At 37.3% G+C, this 25,624-nt stretch overlaps 2 protein-coding genes across 5 annotated transcripts; both read right to left on the reverse strand.

The window, feature by feature from the left end:
• Positions 1 to 10,675: 10,675 nt before the first annotated feature.
• LOC149040905 (lactadherin-like) lies at positions 10,676 to 14,100 on the reverse strand. The gene is made up of 3 exons (XM_089180478.1): positions 13,975 to 14,100; positions 12,461 to 12,781; positions 10,676 to 11,585 (listed from the first exon to the last, which is right to left on the reverse strand). The coding sequence occupies exons 2-3, from the start codon at positions 12,710 to 12,712 to the stop codon at positions 11,472 to 11,474; spliced, it is 366 nt and encodes a 121-aa protein (XP_089036604.1). The 5' UTR covers positions 12,713 to 12,781; positions 13,975 to 14,100; the 3' UTR covers positions 10,676 to 11,471.
• Positions 14,101 to 14,839: 739 nt separating this feature from the next.
• On the reverse strand, positions 14,840 to 20,022 carry LOC113678181 (uncharacterized). 4 transcript variants are annotated; one of them, XM_089180446.1, is made up of 9 exons: positions 19,805 to 20,022; positions 19,315 to 19,344; positions 18,825 to 19,168; positions 18,628 to 18,708; positions 18,361 to 18,477; positions 18,145 to 18,270; positions 17,799 to 17,924; positions 17,039 to 17,352; positions 14,840 to 16,140 (listed from the first exon to the last, which is right to left on the reverse strand). In XM_089180446.1, exons 3-9 carry the CDS (start codon positions 19,141 to 19,143, stop codon positions 16,000 to 16,002), a joined length of 1,224 nt encoding a protein of 407 aa, XP_089036572.1. In that variant the 5' UTR covers positions 19,144 to 19,168; positions 19,315 to 19,344; positions 19,805 to 20,022; the 3' UTR covers positions 14,840 to 15,999. The 4 variants fall into 4 exon arrangements, with proteins under 4 accessions (XP_089036572.1, XP_089036568.1, XP_089036571.1 ...); XM_089180442.1 differs by having other exon boundaries at positions 18,559 to 18,708; XM_089180445.1 differs by lacking the exon at positions 19,315 to 19,344 and having other exon boundaries at positions 18,559 to 18,708.
• Between the last annotated feature and the right edge of the window lie 5,602 nt (positions 20,023 to 25,624).

Consider the following 25,624-nt stretch of genomic DNA (forward strand, 5'->3'; position numbering starts at 1 on the left):
CAAATTTGAACCTTTATAGAGCGGCCAAATAAACAAAATGTAGGCTGAAATGAAACAAATCAGCCCAGATTCTTCGTATTCACATGTATGAGGATGTGGCTAACGATTCAAATGTCGGCCATCTGATTGTTCGGCAAACGAAAATGTTCTTTCCGTTACGGTCGACAGAAATGCTGATAATTTATTTAAACCATTTCTTAAAAAAAAATTTAACTAATTCATTGTTCAAAAACACATTTACTCACCAGCCTTTACCTTCAGAGGCAAGCGACAAGGCTAATTCCAGATCAAGTCGCTGATGGATTAATGCAGAATAATTTCCTGTTTGTTTTCTTCCTAATTTCCACAAGGTTCAAATGACTCTTCGTGTCGAGGTATTCGCTCAGATATCTGTTAAATTCTGAAATAGAAAGGTGTTCTCCGATTTTAATTCTTTTCCTATATCTTTCAATTGGCTTTCCTTTCCCAGCTCGTTATGAAAAAAATTATGCTTTTCAGGAGAGCCATCACCCGCACAATGAATTAAGAAACTTAAGATCCTAGAAGTAGTCAGCTGTCTGTCAAATCATCCCACACACGCGAAAAAAAGACAGTAACGGTTCGCGGAATATTACTCTGCTGAATGAAATGTCAGCAATTTCCTCTAATTTTTGCTCGATAAGAAAGAAATCATCTGTTTTCTTTTTTTTCTTTTGTGATATTTGTTTTAAAGCCAACAGTTGACCCGTTTTTGACATGTTCGGAACCAGGTGCAGGTTACGTGATAGTTTCGTAGTCTGCATTATTTTTTAGAAATTTTTTGTGGCCTTTTCAGCAGATTCTTGGGAGCTAGATGTTATCGAAAGTCGTTTTAATTGCAACTCAAAGCTTGGCGCACATTAGAATATTTTCCTAATGAAATTTCATCAATTTCCTACTATTTGACAGTAATTTTTGGTGTTAACTTTATTGCTAACTTTACTCATCGCCCTTTGCAACTTCTTTTTTGCTCGATTAGAAAGAAATTATTCCAGTTATAGTCGAGCCAGTTCGTGGTCGCAGTGTTTCAAAGCGGGAACTCTCGGAAAACAATTGAAGTGATAATAGCAAAGCGTTGGAAAACAGACGTTAGGCTAAAATATGCAAATTAGGCGAGTGCAGTCGGAATTGAGACAATATAGAGGTTCGGTGTGTTTGAGATGAAGCCACATAGAACCTGATGCAGCTTACTTTGTAATCTAGTCGTTCCATGTTGCATTGGTGTGTTAAGCGAGTACTTGAGGGTAAAGTATTTTAGATAGTCATCTCACTTAATTAGACAGCCGGATATTGTTTAATCTCCCAAATAACGGCTCATTTATTTTTCATGATTTAAGGGTGGCATTTTAGACAACGGTCCAAGCTTCATATTTTGGTGTAAGTTGTCTTATGATAAGAACTTTTGGAAAATAATTGTTTTTCGAAAGTTCCTGTTATTGCACATTTTAAAACATCTGCCACATTATGTGGATCTTAATCTTAGTAATTATTAGTAATAATAGTCAGCTGTCTGTCAACTCATTTCACACACGCGAAAGGAAGACTGTAACGGTTCGCTACATATGACTCTGCGGGAACTGAGCCAAATGTCTTTGTGTTCCTTATTGGTGTAGATAACCTTGCAACTATATTGCCACAAGACAAGAAGTCTTCGATTTTGAGACGTTGACATATCGCACACCTTTAAATTTATATTTTCTGTTTACTTTTTTGTTTGTTTGTGATATTTGTTTTAGGGACAACGGTTGATACATCTTTGACATGTTTGGAACAAGGTGCATATTACGTGGTAGTTTCCTAGCCTGCATTAGTTATTTTAATTTTATTTGTGGCGTGTTTAGCGGCTGCTTGGGAGCTAAATGTTATCGAAAGTCGTTTTAATTGCATTTCAAAGCTTGGTGCATGTTAAAATATTTTCTTATTAAAATGTCATCAATTTTCTACTATTTGCGGTATTTTTTTGGTGTTTACTTTTTTATTTTCTTTACTCATCGCCCTTTGAGATGAAGCCACATAGAACCTGATGCAGCTTACTTTGTAATCTAGTCGTTCCATGTTGCATTGGTGTGTTAAGCGAGCTCTTGAGGGTAAAGTATTTTACAAAGTCATTTCACTTAATTGCACAGCCGAATATTGTTTAATCTCCCAAATAACGGCTCATTTATTTTTCATGATTTAAGGGTGGCATTTTAGACAAAGGTTCAAGCTTCATATTTTGGTGTAAGTTGTCTTATGATAAGAACTTTTGGAAAATAATTGTTTTTCGAAAGTTCCTGTTATTGCACATTTTAAAACATCTGCCACATTATGTGGATCTTAATCTTAGTAATTAGTAGTAATAATAGCCAGCTGTCTGTCAACTCATTTCACACACGCGAAAGGAAAACTGTAACGGTTCGCTAAATATCACTCTGCGGGAACTGAGCCAAATGTCTTTGTGTTCCTTATTGGTGTAGATAACCTTGCAACTATATTGCTACAAGACAAGAAGTCTTCGATTTTGAGACGTTGACATATCGCACACCTCCAAATTTATATTTTCTGTTTACTTTTTTGTTTGTTTGTGATATTTGTTTTAGGGACAACGGTTGATCCATTTTTGACATGTTTGGAACAAGGTGCATATTACGTGGTAGTTTCCTAGCCTGCATTAGTTATTTTAATTTTATTTGTGGCGTGTTTAGCGGCTGCTTGGGAGCTAAATGTTATCGAAAGTCGTTTAAATTGCATTTCAAAGCTTGGTGCATGTTAAAATATTTTCTTATTAAAATGTCATCAATTTTCTACTATTTGCGGTATTTTTTTGGTGTTTACTTTTTTATTTTCTTTATTCGTCGCCCCTTGCAACTTCTTTTTTGCTCTATTAGAAAGAAATTATTCCAGTTAAAGTCAAACCAGTTCGTGGTCGCAGTGTTTCAAAGCGGGAACTCTCGGAAAACAATTGAAGCGATAATAGCGAAGCGTTGGAAAACAGACGTTAGGCTAAAATATGCAAATTAGGCGAGTGCAGTCGGAATTGAGACAATATAGAGGTTCGGTGTGTTTGAGATGAAGCCACATAGAACCTGATGCAGCTTACTTTGTAATCTAGTCGTTCCATGTTGCATTGGTGTGTTAAGCGAGTACTTGAGGGTAAAGTATTTTAGAAAGTCATCTCACTTAATAAGACAGCCGGATATTGTTTAATCTCCCAAATAACGGCTCATTTATTTTTCATGATTTAAGGGTGGCATTTTAGACAACGGTCCAAGCTTCATATTTTGGTGTAAGTTGTCTTATGATAAGAACTTTTGGAAAATAATTGTTTTTCGAAAGTTCCTGTTATTGCACATTTTAAAACATCTGCCACATTATGTGGATCTTAATCTTAGTAATTATTAGTAATAATAGTCAGCTGTCTGTCAACTCATTTCACACACGCGAAAGGAAGACTGTAACGGTTCGCTACATATGACTCTGCGGGAACTGAGCCAAATGTCTTTGTGTTCCTTATTGGTGTAGATAACCTTGCAACTATATTGCCACAGGACAAGAAGTCTTCGATTTTGAGACGTTGACATATCGCACACCTCCAAATTTATATTTTCTGTTTACTTTTTTGTTTGTTTGTGATATTTGTTTTAGGGACAACGGTTGATACATCTTTGACATGTTTGGAACGAGGTGCATATTACGTGGTAGTTTCCTAGCCTGCATTAGTTATTTTAATTTTATTTGTGGTGTGTTTAGCGGCTGCTTGGGAGCTAAATGTTATCGAAAGTCGTTTTAATTGCATTTCAAAGCTTGGTGCATGTTAAAATATTTTCTTATTAAAATGTCATCAATTTTCTACTATTTGCGGTATTTTTTTGGTGTTTACTTTTTTATTTTCTTTACTCATCGCCCTTTGCAACTTCTTTTTTGCTCGATTAGAAAGAAATTATTCCAGTTAAAGTCAAACCAGTTCGTGGTCGCAGTGTTTCAAAGCGGGAACTCTCGGAAAACAATTGAAGCGATAATAGCGAAGCGTTGGAAAACAGACGTTAGGCTAAAATATGCAAATTAGGCGAGTGCAGTCGGAATTGAGACAATATAGAGGTTCGGTGTGTTTGAGATCGCTAAATATGACTCTGCAGGAACTGAGCCAAATGTCTTTGTGTGCCTTATTGGTGTAGATAACCTTGCAACTACATTGCTACAAGACAAGAAGTCTTCGATTTTGAAACATTGACACATCGCACACCTCCAAATTTTTATTTTCTGTTTTGTTTTGTTTTTTTGTGATATTTGTTTTAAGGCCAACGGTTGACCCATTTTTGACATGTGGAACAAGGTGCAGGTTACAAGTATTTTAGAAAATCATTTTACTAAATTAGGCAGCCGAATATTGTTTAATTTCCTAAATAAACTCATTTATTTTTCATGATTCAAGAGTGGTATTTCAGACAAAGGTCCGAGCTTCATATCTTGGTGTGAATTTTGTCCGGCAAACGTTAATTTCTTTCCGTTATGCTTATCAGAAATGTCAAAATTTTAATTCAGTTAAAATTAAAAGGTTAAAATTAACCTCCAGCAACGTTGTAAAACACTGTTGCTCGCTCACTTTCACCGTCTATCAGAGCCGATATTTTTTCGATATAGTTTTCAATCTTGGTGTAGATAACCTTGCAACTACATTAGCCACAAAACAAAACCATACCAGGATATGATTCTGAAATATTGACTCATCGTCATTCTAAAAATTTTTCCTTTCTCTTTTTTTATTTCTTTTTTGCAATGTTTTCGTCTTACGGCTAAAAATTTTTACCGTCTTATGATTAACGGTTAACCCCGTTGAGCTCTCTCTACTGAACACAACTTGGCATATTAAGATGGTGATACTTCAAACCAAATGCGGTTACACCGTTGTTTCGTAGTCAGCATTAGTCATTTTCATTCTATTTGTGGCATGTTAAGCGGCCTCTCTGGAGCTAGATGTTATCAAACGTTGTAAAAAATTCATGAGAATTATGACCAATCAATAGGCAGTATTTGAGTCACAAGTTTACTTCTGTAAACCCCAAAATAAATCAACTGTATGGAAGCACGGGAAGGCTTGAAAAGGTAGTGGGGAGAGGCTGGGGTTGATGAATTATGTATTAGTATTATTATCAATAGGATTCATTTTCATAAAGATTTTTAACTCCCCTACCCTCCCCTACCCTAGAGGAAACAAGAAAAAAAAGTGTTACTGGAACAAAATCTAGTGTTTCCGTCCCCTCTAAGTCTGAATTCGTCAGCAGAAGTAAGACAAAAATTGTTTCCGCAAAGTAACCTAGTATTTCCGTCGACATTCTGTCTAATTACGTCAACGGAAACAAGAGAAAAACGTGTTTCCGGAACGTAACCTTGTATTTCCGTGAACGTTTAAGTCTGATTACGTCGACGGAAATATAAAAAAATCAATGTTTCCGCAACGTTACCATGTGTTTCCGCACATGTTAACATGAAGTTACACTTGCGGAAACGTTTGTTTCCGCCAACTGAAACCTGACGGAAACATGCAAAAAAGTGGTACGGTTCCGCTGTGACCGCAGCAACATAAACACGAGTAAACGTCACCAAACCGATAGCGGAAACGCGTGTTAACCGTCGTGTTTCCGCAACGGTTTCACATATTTCTTCCACGTTTCCGTTTACGGATTCTTGATATTTCTTCCTATGCTTAACCTTAATAAACACAAGCCATGGAAATTTGTGCAAAGTTTAATAATCAATCACTAGCTTGATACAAGAAAAATAAAATTACATAAAGAGAAAAATGGGTGGCTATTTTACACTTCTGTACGATTCCACACTTCATCTCTGCGTCTAAAATTGAACGGAACGTCGCGAACCTGTTCTAATGAAATGATACAATTTAGGAACCAATTTAATTTTTTGCACTGAGACGCCGTTTACACAATGCATTCAAAACACGTAACACCTTACTTGCCTCTTGTCAGGTTTATTGAGAACGTTTTATGCATCCTCTCCTTCCATCTCAGTCAACTGACGGTTAATCGCACAAATTAACAAATAAAGCGATCGCAAGTGGACAGATAACGCTCTCCATTTTGCTTGGCCACTGCACAAACGAACTTGCCTAACCAAAAGTTTAGCGTATTCGGCCACATATGCTCTGGTGGAACGATCAGATCTTGAACATCTTCGCATTTCAGATCGGCCACTCTACCAACTTCTAACATTGTACATGTATTCTGCCGCCGCTGCTGCCATTCCTCGAAGACTTTTCTACCCCATTTATTATTGTATTGTATTGCTTTCGGAAGGGCTTCCGACAGTAGACTGGTCTCTTCTTCTTTACTCTTTAAATTTTGAGAACGAAACCGACCAGCCATTTTTCTACTACAAAAGCTATGTGAAAATGAATTGCTATGATTCAATGCTGAATATTTCCAAACTCCTATGAAACAACTGCACGCCCAGGTGGCTAACATGACAAACGCAATCTACTATCACGGTTTCATTCCATAAGTCAAATAAAATATTCGCGTCCGACCTTTATGGGCTTTAGAGGGCTCCCTCTCATATTTCATCAATTATTTTTAATTTGGACACAAAGCTTGGCGCATGTTACGATTTTTTGTTATTGAAATTCAATCAATTTGCCGTCATTTAACAGTAATGTTTTAGTGTTTACTTTTAATTTTTCGTCTTCCTTCTACTACTCCACTTATGTTCGAATAGATCGAGGTTATTCTAGAAAAGTCGAGCTAATTTGTGGCCTCATTTTTTTGAAGAGTTGCACTCTCTCAAAACAATTAAAGCGATAGTAGCGAGGAATTTGCTACGAAAAGAAACGTGACACAAGACATTGACGAAATATGACCTGCAACAAACTGGATAACCGTGTATTTAGTTAACTGAGAGTCAGTGGTTACCCTCTTCAGTCGAGGCTAAGAGTGCCCTCTCTTGTTCATCTACAGTCTTCAACCTTTTTTCATAGTTATTGAACTTCGTTTCGAATGAATCTAGCAGAGTAAAGAAGCAAACATAAAACAGACAGAGCTGAGCCGGCGCTCACCGGGAAAGAAAGATCTCGAAAACTAAATTAAACGATGGAAGCTGACCAAAAGCAACTCATTAGTATGTTTTAAAGTATACCGGCGCCTCTGTCAAGGCTAAACGTGACATCAATTTCCTCGTAACTCTCGCTGTTGTTCTGCTTCCTTCCTTCTTTTTTATAAAGTGCGTCCCTTTATATATTGACTTATGTGATAGAGGTATTTTATACTATACTCGAGCGTTATTTGGAATGAGACATCAGGATAAAAAAAAAATTAAAGAGACACTTCCTTTCTTGTATTTTATTCATCTAAAATCTTCTTTTTCTATTACGTCAGATGCTAAGGTTAATACGACTGCGTTTTTTTTAAATTTAGCTTGTAGGATTTTTAGCATTGTGCTTCATGCAACAAAGTTATTCCAGGGAAAGATCTTAATAGAAGATAAACATAATTTGATGTAATGGCCATAATATCTTGTTTGGCTACGACAGTGGGTCTCAGAGACAGGAATACAACCTACTGAATTGCTTAGCTTGTGTAGTTTATGTAGTGATTGACAAAGCCAAGTCCTTTGAGAAGATAATACGTTTCTGTATCGAAACAGTTCATCAATAGCCCATTCCTTACGAAACATTATAAAATGTTCAGAGAAATGCGTGCGCCGTGATTGGTCGGAACGAGTTCATTATTTAAGAATTTGTTTATACTTAGCGTGCGTATATCGAGTTATGGATGCACACGGGAAGATTGGAGAGCACGTAAAATGCGTGAGAGTAGCTCGAGGCGCAGCCGAGAGCAACTCTAGCTTTTTTAGTGCTCTCCAAACTTCCCAAGTACATCCATAAATCGATATACGCACAGCTAAAAGCATGAGCAAATTCTTTTGTAGCAGAGCGACAACAAGGATGTGCGCGAAGAAGCCTTTTATTGTGATGGGGTGAAAAATTCTCACAACGCACAAAAAAAAGTAAACAAACGTCCCTATTGGCTAGTCAAAAACACGCCACATTTTGTACTTGGGTTTGAGCGAAAAGATTTGATCCAGTTAACCGATAACTGTGAGTGAACAGCCCAAAATTTACGGGGAAAATAGAGAAAATCAAAGCCAAATGAACTCGTGTCACTAAAAAATGTTTTAAAAGTCAAAGACCCGAAGTTATCAAGGGTTTTGATTGTTCAAAATAATGTTTACGCTGCCGTGTACGGTGCAATTGGAGAAGACAGACTGCAGGAAACTTGCAGTTTCTTCTTGGGCAACCACCACACTGTTATTTTTACGAACAGTTACGGCTGCAGTAGAGGACTCAGGTAAAAAAAAATGCTCACGTCATCTTATTTACGCACGGGCGTGCCTATAAATAAAGATTTTGTTCATAGCGGCTCAATAGGACTTATATAGGGCAAGCATGTTATAAATTTCCGTAAAGCTTGCGCCTTACGTCACACGAGTGCACTGTTGAGTTACAATGCACACAGCTTATCATCGGTACGAGCGCGCGCAATTAACGATACATTTTATTAAAGAAATAAAAAAACAAAATAAAAGTTCGAAAACTTTTTGTGATATATACCTTTCAAGATTTTTTATGGGACCGCTCAAAAACCAATCTTCCAAACGAGAAATGATCTTTGTGATAACCCCTCAGAGGTCATCCATGCAAAAGTCTTGCCGAATTTGCCATGAACGCGACCCCAGGTAGGCGGGTTACCCCACCTTGAGACGTTTACATGGCAAATTGTCACCCCGGCCGACAGGGTAACCCTACCTGGCAGACCAGGCAACCCGCCTAAGCGGGTCACCCCACCTATCATGTAAACGTGATCAAAATAAGATAAGAAATTATATAGACAGGCGGGTTACTTCACCTACCTGGGGTCCCCCACCTCCATGTAAACAGGCACTTATACGTTTGGCCCTCATGCATCATTTGATAAATGGAGTATATTTCGTGGCATTGCTGCCTGGCAATGTCACAGAACACGAGAGAAATGAAAAACAGCGCGGTAAAAAATGAAGCCTGCCAATCAGCCATATGCATATCAGATCTGTGATACCTGCGAAGAAGAAGGCGAGCGTTTTCATGGAAAAAGTTTTTGATTTAACTGGGAGGAGTATTTAAAAATCTAAAAGGAGGATGGCAAGGCTGGTTAAGTCCAAGTGATAATAATGTTAACAAACAAATATCTAAATGAAGACGCACCTAGTAATCTTCCGATAAAATAATCTCTTACACAATATTAAGCCACGACAGACTTACAGCATCAAAATTTCAAAAAAAAAGAAAGAAAGAAAAAAGCTGTCTAATATCATTTTAGGGAAAATTCCTCTTTGGGTAATCGAGGAAAAAGGAATTTTTTGTTGCTTTAAAATCCAGCCCTCAACCTTTTGTAGTCTTTCTTGCTAGCGATCAGTTTGCGGGAAAAGATGAGGAACTGTGTAAAAAAATTAATTTTTGACAGCTTGTAGAAGATTTTAAGGAAAAAAAAAATTCGAATCTTTCCCTTGATGAAAAAATAGATTCAGATTCATCTCTTTAGTGATCAATTCAATTTCATCATTTAAAATTTCGGTGAGGATAAAATACTACTTTTAGTTTTCATCTGAAAAAAGTGATTTTTATAACAAACTATGAAAACAGGATACACCTACCTGGCTAAAAGTACACGTTGGGTCTTTAACTGACTCCGTTTAGTCTTTTTTCAGGGTGTGAAGCATTATTGCCAAAAGTAGGTTGCCAACAGCCAACTGAAACTGACAGGATGTTAAGAGGGAGCAATATTCTTCTGGGAGGAATTCGAAGTTATATCATTCCACGGACAACCACGTAACAGATAATTAGCCACTATCTTTCCTCACAGGGGTATATCGTTGTTTGAATAGCACGATGTTATTGGGAAACGTTAATACATTTTATATAATTAGCCACCTCCTCTTTTTTTTTTACAGGGGTGCATCTTGGTTGGATCATTCAGATATTATTAGAAACAGCTCACATCTTCTTTCAAACTAGGCATTGTTGTGTTGTACGGACAACTGGAGCTAATTGTACTACACCACGAACAACCAATTTTAACAGGTAATTAGCCATTGTCTTTCCTGACAGGGGTGCATCTTTGTTGGATGAGCGGGATGTTACAGGAAACAGTCAATATTGTTTCAAACTAGGAGTTGTTTTGTTTTACGGCTAAATGGAGCTGAATTGATGTTTAGAGGGGATGAAATAACATCACGAACAAACTCCCAATAAATAATTAGCCAAAGTTTTTCTTTAAAGGGGCGCATCTTTGTTGGATCAGTGGAAACAGTTAGTATCTTTTTTAAACTAGGCGGAGTTGTGTTTTACGGCTAAATTAATGTTTAGAGGAATTGAAATAACATCACGAACAACCTCTGGGTAAATAATTAGCCACCGTTTTTCTCTACAGGGATGCATTTTTGTTGGATAAGTGGAAACAGTTAATATCTTTTCAAATTAGGCGTTTTTTTAAGGCTAAATTGTTGTTTAGAGGAACCGAAAAAACATCACGATAAAACTCTGGGTAAATAATTAGCCACCGTTCTTCTTTACAGGGGTGCATCTTTGTTGGATCTGTGGAAACAGTTAATATCTTTTCCAAACTTGGCGTTCTTTGGTTGGTGATCATTTCCTTTAATTTATTCTCATGATATTATGGATGATTCAGCAGTATTACTGTAAGGAGTGATTAGATGCTGGTCATACTTAGGGTGTAAAGAGATAAGGCTGACACTGTTGAGTTTGACTTGATGAACAGGTTGCTAGAACGGGGAATCTAGATCCAGGTCCCTGACCAACTCATTTCGCGCATTTTTATACCATGCTTCAACTGAAAAGGAAGAGATAGGTTTAGGCGTCACCATATATAAGCTTTTTGTAAGCTTTTCTTTTCGGCTGAATAAACTGTTTGTTTTGTTCTAAATTGATTACAGCTGGGTAGACATAGCAGTGAAGAATTAGCTATTAAGGCTGACTCAGTCCTGTTATCCCGGGATATTGAACTAAAGTTTCTCAATCTTCTTGTTTCTATATTACAAAACAGCCTTAAGACCCCGTTGTGATTATCATGATGTCAGCTTTGGCATTGGAACATAAACGTCTGGAAGTTTGCAAAAATAAAACATATAGGGTAAAATAGTAAAGAAACTTCTTCGATAAAAACCAAAGCAATAAGGACTCCTCACTGTTTGAAATTTTTGAAAAGTGGTCGAAAAATAAACTTTTATATGTAACTATGTAACGGCATATTCTGTTGGTGATCTGGTTATTCCACAATTCACACTGAATATTGCCATCTTGGCTTGAGCATCGACAGTTTGCATTGTTTGTTATTTGTTATCTACATTTAAATTGTTCAAAAAAGAAAGAATTGATAATTGCCATCATTTTCGCACAAATATTTCAACTCTCAAACATGGAAATTGTGGTACGTGACGGGATAAAACCGAACGTATCTGGCCATGACGTCAGTAGTGAGGAAATGCTTTACGACGCTGTGTCGGTCTGAGTTTCCTGGGAAAACCTGGAAGAGGAAAAAATACATACAACATAACGAGAAAATAGTGTAGTTCGACAACGCATGATGTAAGTCTTAAGGGAAATGTTTTATGGAAAGGTTGAGGTGGGGAAGACGATCTAACTTACATCAATGCTGGCTAGGAAACTTATGTTGCATTTAAAGTATCTAGGTAACTTTAGACGGGACATCTTTATGAATAATCTATGATAGAACTGTAACCTTTTTATCTTGAATGCTGTCGCAGTAAAAAAAACTTAAGATATTTCCAAAAGCTTTATTGTGAAAGAAATACAAGCTTAAGAGCTGCTCAAAACTCTGGAACGAAACCTCTGCACTATTTTACTCTTTTAACGTCAATCCTTTATCATTTATAATTTGCTTCACTTAATGTATTGGTAAAGATCTCGAAATCGTGATAGTTATCAGCAGACTATTGGGTCCATTTTCCTGTAAAAAAAAGTGAACTGCTATTCATGAATGCATCTACTGATAGCTATTTTGTTTCTTCCGCTTGAAAACGGTTTTGGCACGTTCGGCCAGTAATCATATTCACGAATAGCAACAATTCACAGTCTTGCTGGCAGTGGTGCAATACAATACAACACAATACAATACAACACAATACAATACAATACAATACGATACGATACGATACAATACAATACAATGCAATGCAATGCAATGCAATGCAATACAATACAATACAATACAGTTTTACGTCGGTAACGTAGGGGGTGGTTACCCAATCCTCTGAGCCTAATGGCTCATGTTGAAAACGCTCGACAGAAATTTGCAATTTTGTGTTAAGTCGCTTTTGTAATTTACTGAATTGGACACTTCCCGGTCCTATAATCATTACGAACAGTTGCCGATCAAACCTTCGCAGTGCTAGTTTCCTCGTAAGCGTTCCAGGTTACACCGGCTGTGGATATGTACAGTTTGTAGCTAGTGGTCCACGAAGGGTATATCCTTTCTCCTTGGGAAGCCACAGCACAAACAGACAGCACTGTACCCATATCAACTTGAAGATAGTCTTTTCTGTTAGTTTTGGCGTTAGGACTCCATGCTCCATGCTCCATGCCCCCTCCTTTCATGAAGTCGTCCATACTTCGGATTATGTCTTGCTTCATTGAATGTGCTTGCTGTCATTCTGGCATCGGAGATTGCATTTTTGTCTGCCACGCCAGCAGGCTTACATTCTAGATGAGAGTAAAATGAATCAAACAGTAAGGCTTATATTTTCCTGAATTCATTTTTTTGCTTCCTAATGAAGAACAATATGATTTAATTAGTATAGACTTTGAGCGTGGATCAAGCTGCAATGATTTAAAAACATGGTCTACGAACTGTACGCTGAGAGGCAAGCACAATGATCACCTTTTGGTGAATTGTAGGTCCATTCATTTTATAAATTCTCAAATGTAAGACAATGCTGTATCGTTATCACAAAAATTGGCCATTGGAATTATCTATGGCGATTTGTATGTCTGTGGACGTATCCTTTATCATGGAAAAGAGTAAGCTCTTTGACCAAACATTCGAATTACAAAAAAAAAAAAAAGCCGTGACTTTATTAATATCAAAAAATACCATATGTCAGAAACTCCAAGTTTTTAAAGAAAAAATGCAATTTTCCCCTCGTTTCGACGTCCTTACTAATCATTTCAACCAAACATAATAGTAAATCTCCGATTGGTGAGTGGTACGTCCACACCTTTCCTAACCTCACAGATTTAGGAAATTGTTTTGCCGATATCTCAAAAATTGAAACTTGTGGAGCTTATTGTAGAAAGAAGTAGCTCCATGAAGTTCGCCCTTGTTACGGGCGAACCATATGACCATATTCCATGGAGAAAAAATCGTTAACCAGTATTCGCACTGTGTAAAAATTTCAGTTCGTAGCGATTTAAAATAACGAACTTATTAGCGCTTGCTGGGTTTAGGCAATTTTCAAACTCATTTTTGAGCTTTACGAGCTCGAAAACTTTTTGTGATATATCCCTTTCGCGATTTTTTTTTGACCGCGCAATTACCAATCTTCTAAATTAGCGATGGTCTTTGTGATGACGAGGAGATCATCGCTGATCCCCTCGGAGGTCATCTGTGCAAAAATCCTGCCGAAACGACATTTTTAGCTGTTTCCCACGTCAAAGTATACTCTCCCCTCGTAAATCAACTAAAAAAATATATGCGTTTCTCTTTCACTGGTCGCCTGATCAACGGTAACTTACTTCTCACAAGACCTTGTGAACAATTTCTCTTGTACATTATAATTAAGCTATCTGTGATTCGTACAAAACATTGGGCGAAGGCGAGGGGAAAGGGAGCCGTAAAGGATTCTAATGGAGATGATAATGAAAATGACAAAGACAATAACAGATAACAACCGTACCTTTGCAGCTGTTTCTTCCGTCGCCAATAAATCCCGGTTTGCATGTACAGTTGTAGGATCCCCAGTGTTGCTACAAATGGCATTGACATGGCAACCATGCTGGCCTTTTATTTCAAATCATATAAGCTGCAGGGAACACCGAGAATACCGAGTGCGCAAGCGTACCTCACAATGAGTAGCGACTTCTGAGTAGTAATGACAGTTAAGTTATTTCTGATGCCCGAAGCGGCGAGGAACCAAATCGAGTTGAAATGCTTGGGGAATTATGTTGTCAACTAGTAAGTTGTGCGCATGTTTCATCGGGTCATGATAATTATGAGATATTTCAATTATGCATTCATCTATTCGCACGGTTTACATTATGCTGTTGTTTTGTATAGTTTCTATGCAAAATTATTTTCTCTATTGACCCAACTGGATTGCCTTTGGATATATGTGGCTTAACGTAAACAGATTGGCGAAATCAATACCAAATTCCACTGTTTTTATATAATTCATTACAAATTACTTTAATACATTAGCGAAGTAGTTGAACCGGTAGGAATTTAATGGGAAATTGTCAGCTAAGACTGATTTAATAACTCGATGGTTTGAGTTTAGTAACAAGAAAAACTGAAAAAAAAATGACAAAACAGCCCAATGAATTGATTTATACTCAATCCGCTGCAATCATCAAAATGTTTAATTGCATGTCTTAAAAGCTGTGCAAGCTATGGTTTAGTAAGGCCATAAACTCCGGTACTCAGGTTCTGTGTCGACGATCGAGCTCGACAGGTGTCTTCCATCGAAGCTGTTGTGGTTTGACTGGAATTTGAAAAAAAGGCGTAGTAACACACACTCACACACACACACAAAAGAAAAAGTTGAATTACTGTAGTTTATTGCAATTTTAATTCCTTCTTAACTAGATAATATTACAACCGTGTCTGTCTAACAGTTCGAATAAAATATGTGATGCGATCAATCTTTCATGTTTTAAATCAAATACCAGAGAGGTATGAAGACCTCTTTGGTGGATTCAGCTAATAATATCAGCGAGTGCTTGAAAAAACAGATCCTAGGTACTAAATGGACACGAAACCAGTTTTCTCCCAAAAAAGCGAATCTATAATAAGAAGAGTCAAGCTATCATCTGCAAATCGCGTTCGTACGACAGCTTTACTACTTTTCTTCATTATGTAATGACATTGAATAGTCACCCATGGCTATTAGTGTAGCATATTGAGCTGTTCTTGGTTTGTATTAACGTGCTCCTGTTGGTTCACCCATGTTTGACAAGTTAATGTTGTTCTCCTGGAGATCTGCTTTGTTTTTGGCTGAGTACTCTGCTTTTAAGTGACAGGTATCCATGCCTCAGGAATCTCGATTCTACTGTATCTCTTGTTTTTAGTTTCATACACTACTAACTTATGAGAAAAGAAAACTCACACCGTTAGCAGCTAAGCATAATGCTTAATGAAAAAGCAACAGTGGACTTACACATCTTTCAGTACAGATCTGGAATACTTTTTCCATTTTACCTTTATTCTGTATGACTGTTTCATCATGCTGCAGCGAAGGGGGAGTGGTCAGGGGCGGATCTAGGGGAGGAGTACAGGAGGTGCACACCTACCTCCCCCTGAGATAATCTGCTGCTTTTTTATATAACTAGTATGGTGCAAAATAATTGTAAAAAAAGTAACGATACAATAAAAAATAAAAATGCGTGAATTATTTGCGTTGAAGTAAAACATGAGGTTACAGAATTGATGTTAAACGCAGTGAAAATGGTAAGTTAGCACTGACTTGTCGAGTATCAGCCTTTCTGTTCGTCAGAGACGTCAGTTAGGTGATTCGTTTATGGTGCACCCACTCCTACAAAAAATCCTGGATTCTCGTCTGGGAATGATTAGTTTGTTAATTAGTTTGTTAAGTTAATTACTTGCTAATGTTGATTTTCTTATTTTAAACTCTGTGAATATATTTTTTATCCTTTAGTTTTTGTGTTAGAGAGTGACTACACATATATACTAACACTTTGAAGTATTACTTAAGCTCAAATATTTCAACCCTCAAAGATGGCCAAGCATTGAATGTTACAGGATAAAACCGAATGTATCTGGCTTTGAAGTCATTTCTGAGTGAATGTTTCACGATACTGGTCTGATCTGAGTTTCCTGTGAACACCTGGAATAAAGCAAACCGAAAAAAACGAACAAAGAAATTGAATAACTTAAAGTTGGTATGGTGCACCAATTCTATATACAGCTAAGTAAGGAGTTACCGGGAGGAGGGGGAGGGGAAGTGCGGGGGCCATTTGAACAGGTCTTAACTGCTCACATCTTTACACAATTTTGTCTTCTATTGCATTGGGGCCCGGCCTTTCCAAACAGAGGTCATTTTTCCGTCACTTTTTTCACCCTTTTTTTTATTATGGATGTCTTTATTACTCATCATCCGATAGCCAAAAGTAGATGGTCAAAGTGACATGATAAGTTCCTTTATCCAGCTGCAAGACGGCTGTTGTTGAGTCTTTTCCCGAATACAAACGCTGCTGACATCTAAGCTATTGTTTGCAGCGTGCACATATTATGTTACCATCATGATTTGCAAAAGTGAAATAAACAAACAACAATAAAACAAAAACAAAAGAAAACCAAATGAACCCACGACAAAGACAAGGTTAGGGACAGAAAGAGAGACGGAACGGAGACCTCCTGTCTCACAAAATCCGGAAAACAACGTCATGAGAAATGTTATAATTATATATACTGGATGGAAAAGTCATAGCAACACGTGCTCGACTAATTTCTAAATCTCTTCGACTTAACGCACCACACGCAAAAAAAGATCCTAAGTCTTTTGAAGCATTCTATAAAAGAAACATCAGATACCTTTCAGGATTTCAAGCAAACCCGCCATACTTCACAAGCTTATCATTTCCGTCGACGTTCTCTGCTGCAGTAGCCAATGAATATAAGTGTCCAAATTCAGCAACTGAGTGTATTTCTGTTTACTACTTATTTGCATTGACTTCAAACACTTTGTTAATTGCAAAAAATGTTAATTTCAGTTCTCTCCATACCTTTTCGAAATTCGTTTCCCTGTAAGTGCTCCAAGTTACACCGTCTGTAGACAATCGTAGTTTGTAGCTGGTGGTCCATTCAGTCAAACTCAGTACTCCTTGTGTAGCCACACCACAAACAGAACGCACTTCGTCCATATCAACTTGAAGATATTCTGTTCTATCAGATTTATTCTTCGGACACCACCCTCCTGCTCCCCTGGTTTCGTTCAGTCGGCCGTAGTATGGATACTGATAACTATCGTAAAAACTTCTCGCTGTCATTTTGACATCTGGAATTGTATTATTGTCTGTCACACCAACAGGCCCACATTCTAAATAGGAGTAAATGAAATAAGCGGTTAGGCTTATCTTTACCTTCTTTACCAGTGTTTATTGCTTTCCTTCCCTATCTAAAACAATAGGAAATAACTAATGCAGACTTTGGGTGCCGATCATGCTGAGGTGGTGGAAAAGGATAAGAATAGTAATCGTTACCATCAAGCAGCGTAAAATCCATGAACGCCAGGTGACCCATGCCATTTCTTTACGTTACCTTAGCGCGCTTAAATAAGTAGTCTAATAACTTTTCTCTACCAAATATGTATCACAATGCTGAGAAACGTTTTTATGTGAATTTTAGACTTACATTCTCATCAGAGAACTAGAAAGTGAATGTCCTCTCTCTCTCCTCTTTAGTGAATTACTATTACTTAACCTTAGCAAGTTCTACCATCTCGTTGTGGACCTTTCTCCATGTAATATCTGTCCTTGTCGATACCTTTGCAGCTGTTTCTTCCGTCTCCAATAAATCCCGGTTTGCATGTACAGTTGTATGAGCCCTCAGTGTTGTCACAAATGGCATTTACATGACAACCATGCAGGCCTTCCTTACATTCGTTGTCATCTATAGATAAGCATGCATACGTTAATTTAATGCCATTCTTTCATCTTATTTGTTCAGTTTGAACTTTAACAGAAACTTTTTCAACAAATTAAAAACCCTTTTCACAATATTTTGCTGTCTGTGACTCAAAAAAAACATCGGGCGAAGGCGAGGCAAAGGGGGTCGTAAAGGATTCTAATAGAGATGATAATGATAATGAAAATGACAATAAAAGCCTTACCTTTGCAGCTGTTTTGTCCGTCTCCAATAAATCCCGGTTTGCATGTACAGTTGTAGGATCCCCCAGTGTTGCTACAAATGGCATTGACATGGCAACCATGCAAGCCTTCCTTACATTCGTTGATATCTATGGATAAGCATATGTTATTTAATGTCGTTACTTCATCTACTTGTTCTGCATGAACTTTAGCAGAAACTTTTTCAACGAAAGAAAAACCTTTTTCGCAATATTTTCCTGTCCAACCAGATGAGTTACATGCGCACGAGTAGTTGGTTTCACGGTTGACACACTTTGCATCGTTTTGGCACTGGTGCTTGACACAAAAGTCTGCAACTAGTTAAAAAGAAAACTGATTAAGAGAAGGCGTTTCATTAGCACGAAGGTAAATAGGCATGGAATATTTTTTGTTCCAACCTTTTGTCCTCATGTCGCAGCGAGCTAAAATAGAGTTCCCAGATCTTGTAGAATCCAGCCAATAATTACCGCTAACTGCTTGTCCTCCTTCACTCGCCTTGATTTCCTTGCACGATTGAGCAGGCAGGTCACGGATAGATCCCAAGGGAACTGAAATGGAAATATTACACTTATGCTGGATAAAGGTTAGAAACATCAGTAGCTACTAACGCAAAATCCATAAACGTAAGCACACCCTACCATTTTATATTTGCAAGTTCAATTACCTCGTTTTGGACCTTTCGCCATGTAATATCTGTGCTCGTCCTTGACAAAGTCCTCTGGTCTGGCCTCTTTAGTTCGGTTGTTTAACTCACATATTGCAATGAACATGACGACATTATAGCTTTGACATTTGTCATCAGCGAGACAAATGTCTCTGCATTTCAGCGTGCCTGGTGTTGTCTTGAACGTCCTATAGGTATGGCCTTTAAGCATCATTTGATAAATCGAGTATATTCCGTGGCATTGTTCACTGGCAATGTCACGGAACACAAGAGAAATGAAAAAAAGCGTGGTAAAAAACGAAGCTTGTCGAGTAGCCATATGAAGCACATCAGATCTGTGATAACTGTGAAGAAGAAGGCAGGTGTTTTCATTGAAAAAGTGTTTGATTTAACTGGGAGTAGTGTTTGAAAATCTAGAGGGAGGATGGCAGGGCTGGTGAAGTCCAAGTGATAATAATGCTAACAAACAAATATCTAAATAAAAACGTACCTAGTAATCTTGCGATTAAGCCAGGACAGACTTGCAGCATCAAAATTTCACAAAAAAAAGAAAGAAAGAAAAACCTGTTTAATATTATTTTGGAGAAAATTCCCATTTGGGTAATTGAAGAAAAATGAATTTTTTTTGCTTTAAAATCCGCCTTTCCACCCTCTCTTTTTGTAGTCTTTCTTGCTGACGATCAGTTTGCGGGAAAGGATGGAGAACTGTGTAAAAAAATGCATTTTTGACTGCTTGTAGAAGATTTTAAGAAAGAAAATTGATGAATCAAACAATCTTTCTCTCGATGAAAGAATATCCTCGCAACACACAGTTATTTTAGTAGTTCATTTTAAAGTCCTTCTTTACATCGTCAGATTCATCTCTTTAGCGATCCGTCCAGTTTCATCATTAAAAATTTCATGGACAATAAAATGCTACTTTTAGTTTTCATTTGAAAAGAGTTATTTTATAACAAACTACGAAAACATGATACACATACCTAGTTAGAAGTACACGTTGTTTCTTTAACTGTCTCCGTTTAGTCTTTTTTTAGGATGTGAAGCATTATTGCCAATAGTAGGTTGCCAACGGCCAGCTAAAACTGACAGGATGTTAAGAGAGAGCAATATTCTCTTGGAGGGAGTTGTATTATTTCACGAACAACCACTTAGCAGATAATTAGCCACTGTCTTTCCTCAAAGGGGAATACCGTTCTCTGAACAATAGGATGTTATTGAAAAAAGTTAATACATATTTTTCAAACTAGATTTAACTGCGTTTTACGGCCAAACAAAACTGAAAGGACGTTTAGAGGTCGGAGTTAAATAACATCGCGGCAACTTCTTAGCAGATAATTAACTACTGTCTTTCCTCGCAGGTGCATCTTTGTTGGATCAATGGAGTGCTATGGGAAGCAGTTCATCATTTTTTAAAGGGGGTGTTGTTGTGTTTTACGGCCAACTGGAACTGAAATGATGTTTAGAGGAAATGTTAAAACACTGAGGCCAGACTATTGTCAGATAGTCAGTCATTTTCTTTCTTTACAGTGGTGCATCTCTGTTGAATCAGTGGGATGCCTTTAGAAACAGTTAATATTTTATTCAAGCGAGGCGTTGTTCTGTTTTACGGCTAAATGGGGCTGAAATGATGTTTAGAGGGAATGAAATAACATTAGGGACAAACTCTCGGTAAATAATTAGCCACCTCTTTTCTTTACAAGGTGCATCTTTGTTGAATCATTCGGATGTTACTAGAAACAGTTCATATCTTCTTTAAACTAAGCATTGTTGTGTTTTACCGTCGACTGTTGTTAATTGTACTACACTACGAACAACCAATCAACAGGTAATTAGCCATTGTCTTTCCTAACAGGGGTGCATCTTTGTTGGATGAGTGGGATGTTATGGGAAACAGTTAATGTTGTTTCAAACTAGGAGTTGTTTTGTTTTACGGCTAAATGGTGCTGAATTGATGTTTAGAGGGGATGAAATAACATCACGTAACACACTCTGGGTAAATAATTAGCCACAGTTTTTCTCTACAGGGTGCATCTTTGTTGGATCAGTGGAAACAGTTAATTTGTTTTTCAAACTAGGCGGTGTTGTGTTTTACGGCTAAATTTGTGTTTAGAGGAATTAAAATAACATGACGAACAAACTCTGGGTAAATAATTAGCCACAGTTTTTCTCTACAGGGGTGCATCTTTGTTGGATCAGTGGAAACAGTTAACATGTTTTACAAACTAGGCGGTGTTGTGTTTTACGGCTAAATTGATGTTTAGAGGAATTGAAATAACATCACGAACAAACTCTGGGTAAATAATTAGCCACCGTTTTTCTCTACAGGGTACATCTTTGTTGGATCAGTGGAAACAGTTAATATGTTTTACAAACTAGGCGGTGTTGTGTTTTACGGCTAAATTGATGTTTAGAGGAATTGAAATAACATCACGAACAAACTCTGGGTAAATAATTAGCCACCGTTTTTCTCTACAGGGGTGCATCTTTGTTGGATCTGTGGAAACAGTTAATATGTTTTTCAAACTAAGCGTTGTTTTGTTTAAAGGCTAAATTGATGTTTAGAGGAATTGAAATAACATCACGGAAAAACTCTGGGAAAATAATAAGCCAACGTTCTTCTTTACAAGGGTGCATCTTTGTTGGGTCAGTGGAAACAGTTAATATCTTTTTCAAACTAGGCGTTGTCGTGTTTTGCGGCCAACTGAAGCTGAAATGATGTTTAGAGGGAATGAAAAAACATCACGGACAAACGTTTGGTGAATAGTTAGCCACTGGGATGCAAATATCTTTGAAGCAGGGAGATGCTATGGAGAACGATTAAATTTTTTCATAACCTTTTTACACCCTTTGATCGGTATCCATATTCTCCAAATTCTTCTCTATACTTTTCCTTGGATACTGACGAGGAGAATTTATTTAACAATCAAAGCTTGTTAGGTTGGTAACCATTTCCTTTATTCTCATGATATTAATAAATGATTCAGCAGTATTACTGTAAGGAGATATTAAATGCTGGTCACACTTAGGGTGTAAAGAGATAAGGTAGACACCGTTGTGTTTGACTTGATGATCAGGATGCTAGCACGGGGAATCTAGATCCAGGTCCCTGACCAACTCATTTCTCGCGTTTTTTGTATCATGCTTCAACTAAAAAGGAGAAGATAGGTTTAAGCGTCACCATATATTAACCTTGTTGTGAGCTTTTCTTTTCGTGAAATAACCTGTCTGTTTTGTTCTACATTAACCACAGCTGGGTAGACATAACAGTAAAGAATTAGCTATTAAGGCTGACTCAGCGCTGTTATCCCGGGATATTGAACTAAAGTTTTTTAATCTTCTTGTTTCTGTATTACAAAACAGCTCTAAGACTCCGTAGTGATTACCATTGTTTGCTTTAACCGCGTGAAGTCAGCTTTGGTATTGGAAAATAAACGTTTAGAAGTTTGCGAAAATAAAACATTTAGAGTAAAATAATGAGAGAAACTTCTTTGGTTAAAAACCAGAGCAAGCTCACCTTTGATACAAGAGGTTCAGCGCTCTATAACTATAAGAAAACAAACAAAAAAACAATTAAACAAAAAACAAACGAAAAAACAAAACAAAACAAAAAAATTGTTAGCAATTGAAGGGGGCTCCACACTGTTTAAAATTTTTAGAAGTGGTTGAAAAATAAACTTTTATATGTAACTTGTAGCTTACCTAGAAATGTAGATGGTCATTATACCAGTTTTCAGGAGCAGGCACTAATAGCTAGATTTAAGAGTGATTGCATAATTGTTCTGTTACTCCCGTAACTATGGAAAGCCTGAATAAATAATTGTAACACATCTATAATCGGCCCTCAAGCATCTTCCAATACCATCATAATACATGATACAAATAACCCAATACAGCTTACGATGTAGGTCAGTAATCTGTAACAATTACTTTTTTTGTATATCTGCGTGTTTTATGGCTTCTCGAATGGTAAATATTTTTCAAAGTCGTTTCAACTGTGTTACAAGGGTGGATGCGCGTTTAGATGTTTTCTTAGGCAAATCACGTCAATTTTCCACTATTTGACAATATCATAGTGGTGTGTTTCTTTTTTCATTTTCCATCTCTCTTGTACGGCTTCACCTCTAGAAAACTCGGTAGACTTTGAACTCGACATGTCATACCATGTCGACTAAATAATTAAATAGCACCAAGGAAAAACTCTCGACAGGTAGTTTTTTTTCTTTACAGGGGTGAATCTTTGTTTGATCAGTGGGATACCACTGGAAACAGTTGATATTTTATTCAAGCGAGGCTTTGTTTTGTTTTACGGCTAAATTGAGCTGGATTGATGTGTACAGGGGATGAAATGACATTACGAACAAACTCTCAATTAATAATTAGCCACTCTCTTTATTTACGGGAGTGGATCTTTGCTGGATCATTCAGATGCTGTTGGAAACAGTTCACATCTTCTTTCAAAGTAGGCATTGTTGTGTATTACGGCAAACTGGAGCTACATAGATGCTAATGAGGTATTATATTACGCCAGGGGTGTATCTTTGTTGGATGAATAGGATGTTTTTGGAAACAATTTATTTTTTTTTAGAGTAGTTGTTTGGTTTTACGGCCAAATAGAGCTGAATTGATGTTTAAAGGGAATGAAATAACATCACGCAAAAACTTTGGGTAAATAATAAGCCACCGTTTTTCTTTACAGGGGTGCATCTTTGTTGGATCAGTGGAAACAGTTAATATCTTTTTCAAACTGGGCGTTGTTGTGTTTTACGGCCAACAAAGAGGAGAAACGCAACCAATTTCTTACCAGTTTAAGGGCTTGTCACTGTTTGGAATCTTTTAAAAGTGGTCGAAAAATAAACTTTTTCATGTAACTTGTAGCTCAGCTAGGGATGAAGATGGATACAATACAACTTTTCAAGAGCAGGCACTTAGAGCTAGATTTAAAATCGATTGCATAATTGTATTGTTACTACCGTAACTATGGAAAGTCTGAATAAGCAATCGTAACACATCTATAATTGACCCTTAAGCATCTTCCAATATCATCCTGATACATGATACAAAGAACCCTATGCAGCTCACGACGTAGTTCAGTAATCTGTTAAAACAAATTTCGTTTTGTATCAGTGTGTTTTAAGGCTTCTTCGTTACAAGGGTGAATGCGCGTTTAGTTGTTTTTTTTAAAGCCAATCTCATCAATTTCCCACTATTTGACAATGTGACCCTCTGCGGGATTTCAGGGAAAAAGGTGTATTGACGCACGCACACGACACGTTATATCATAGAATATGGGCGAAAATGAAGAAGATCTTCTGTCCTATTCAAAAGTTCTAATAAACAAGGAAACATTCATGGCAAATCACGGCTCTTTCCCTCGGGATTTTCACAAGGAATTCAGTGAGCAAGGTAATTCTTACCTTGTAAAATAAAAATCCTTATCGCTTCTTGCAGTTAATAAACCCAGTACCGAGCCTTTGTGAATCCTTTAGCAACAGATTTCCGGCTCCTGTTCGTCAATCTATGCAAATCGACATTTTCTTAATTAATTCCCCGCTAGTTAGCCGGGGCAAAACGAAGCTCTCCGAGCGAAGCCGCGTATTATTTACTGTGCGCAGATATTGGCATATATGGGTCGGTTAATTGAACAGACTTTTGCCATTGTTGCCTTATTCCCTGAAATCCCGTGGACTTTGGCGGGGTCACATATCAAAGTGCTGTTCTTTTTCATTTTATTTTTTATCTCTCTTGTACGGCTTCGCCTCTGGAAAACTCGGCAGACTTTGAACTCGACATGTTATATCAAGTCAACCTCACGCGCTATTGTATGTTGATTGAATGTTCTCGGCCAATCAGATTTCCACAGTACGTCTGATGTATAATGATATTAATTATCCCGTTGTCGTGTTTCAAGAATAATCAATCAGCTTACGGACCCTCTTTTGGTTCTTTCAACTTCAGCTTGTTAAAATAAAGATGCAAAAGACTGAACTTGATCAACAACGTAGTCATTATGTGTTTTTTCTCTCTCTTTGTTTTGATGAAATACGTGGCCATACAAAGGAACTACCTCAGAGTTATTTCAGGAATTTTGAGTATTCCATTAAAATATTCTGGTGAAAGCTCTGGACTCCAGTACTAATTGAAATTTAATTTCTTGTTGCAGTTTAAAAGTAATTCCATGATACTCCTTTTAGTTTTTGGCCCGAGGCCCCAGTGGCTCATGAACTTCGCTAGATCTTTGCTCAAGCTAACTAGAGGTGAAACTCTAATACTTTCCCATATTCGCCGAGTTGCAGAATGCAACAGTCCACTTAATGTATTGACGGCCTTAAATGGATTCCCTTTATTTGCAATGCAATTAGATGAATGAAAAAGGGTATTAAAAAAAATAAATAAAATGGGAAAAAACTTTACCTTTGCATACTAATCTTGTTTTGGACCTTACTTCCTCGTTTGGAGCTGGGTGTAGCTTCGTAATTCAACAGAAAAACTCAGTTTGTTTGGATTTATCTCATTTCGCATATGTACCGCAGGTCAAGTGTATTAAAATCGCTGCAATAAATTGCCTCAGGATGATAAAGCTTCTTCCCTTATTTCATTACCCCATGAAGGCTTTGTCTTTTTATATCTTTTTTTTCCTCTTCTTAAGTGTCCCAGACTCAGAGAACCCTTGACTGGTAGTCGGCCACCGTTATCACCCAAGCTGTGAATAAACTGTAAAAACGAATACAGCATGTATCGGATTCTAAAACGTAAGCTATAACTCACATCAAATTCACGTTAAAAAGACAGCATGAATAGAC

Source organism: Pocillopora damicornis, chromosome 8 (genome assembly GCF_964200805.1).
Source record: "Pocillopora damicornis chromosome 8, jaPocDami1.2, whole genome shotgun sequence".
Lineage (NCBI taxonomy): Eukaryota > Metazoa > Cnidaria > Anthozoa > Scleractinia > Pocilloporidae > Pocillopora > Pocillopora damicornis.

Bases quoted from the DNA above. Each gene is read 5' to 3' on its own strand.
- LOC149040905 (XM_089180478.1), bottom strand. From the start codon at position 12,712: ATGAAGCAAGACATAATCCGAAGTATGGACGACTTCATGAAAGGAGGG. The intron at 11,586-12,460 runs GTTTGATCGGCA...TTCCTCTTCCAG, and splicing joins AGGAAACTAGCACTGCGAAG to GTTTTCCCAGGAAACTCAGA.
- LOC113678181 (XM_089180445.1), bottom strand. From the start codon at position 19,143: ATGGCTACTCGACAAGCTTCGTTTTTTACCACGCTTTTTTTCATTTCT. The intron at 17,925-18,144 runs GTAAGGCTTTTA...GCTTATCTATAG, and splicing joins CGGACAAAACAGCTGCAAAG to ATGACAACGAATGTAAGGAA. The intron at 16,141-17,038 runs GTATGGAGAGAA...GCTTTATTCCAG, and splicing joins GGGAAACGAATTTCGAAAAG to GTGTTCACAGGAAACTCAGA.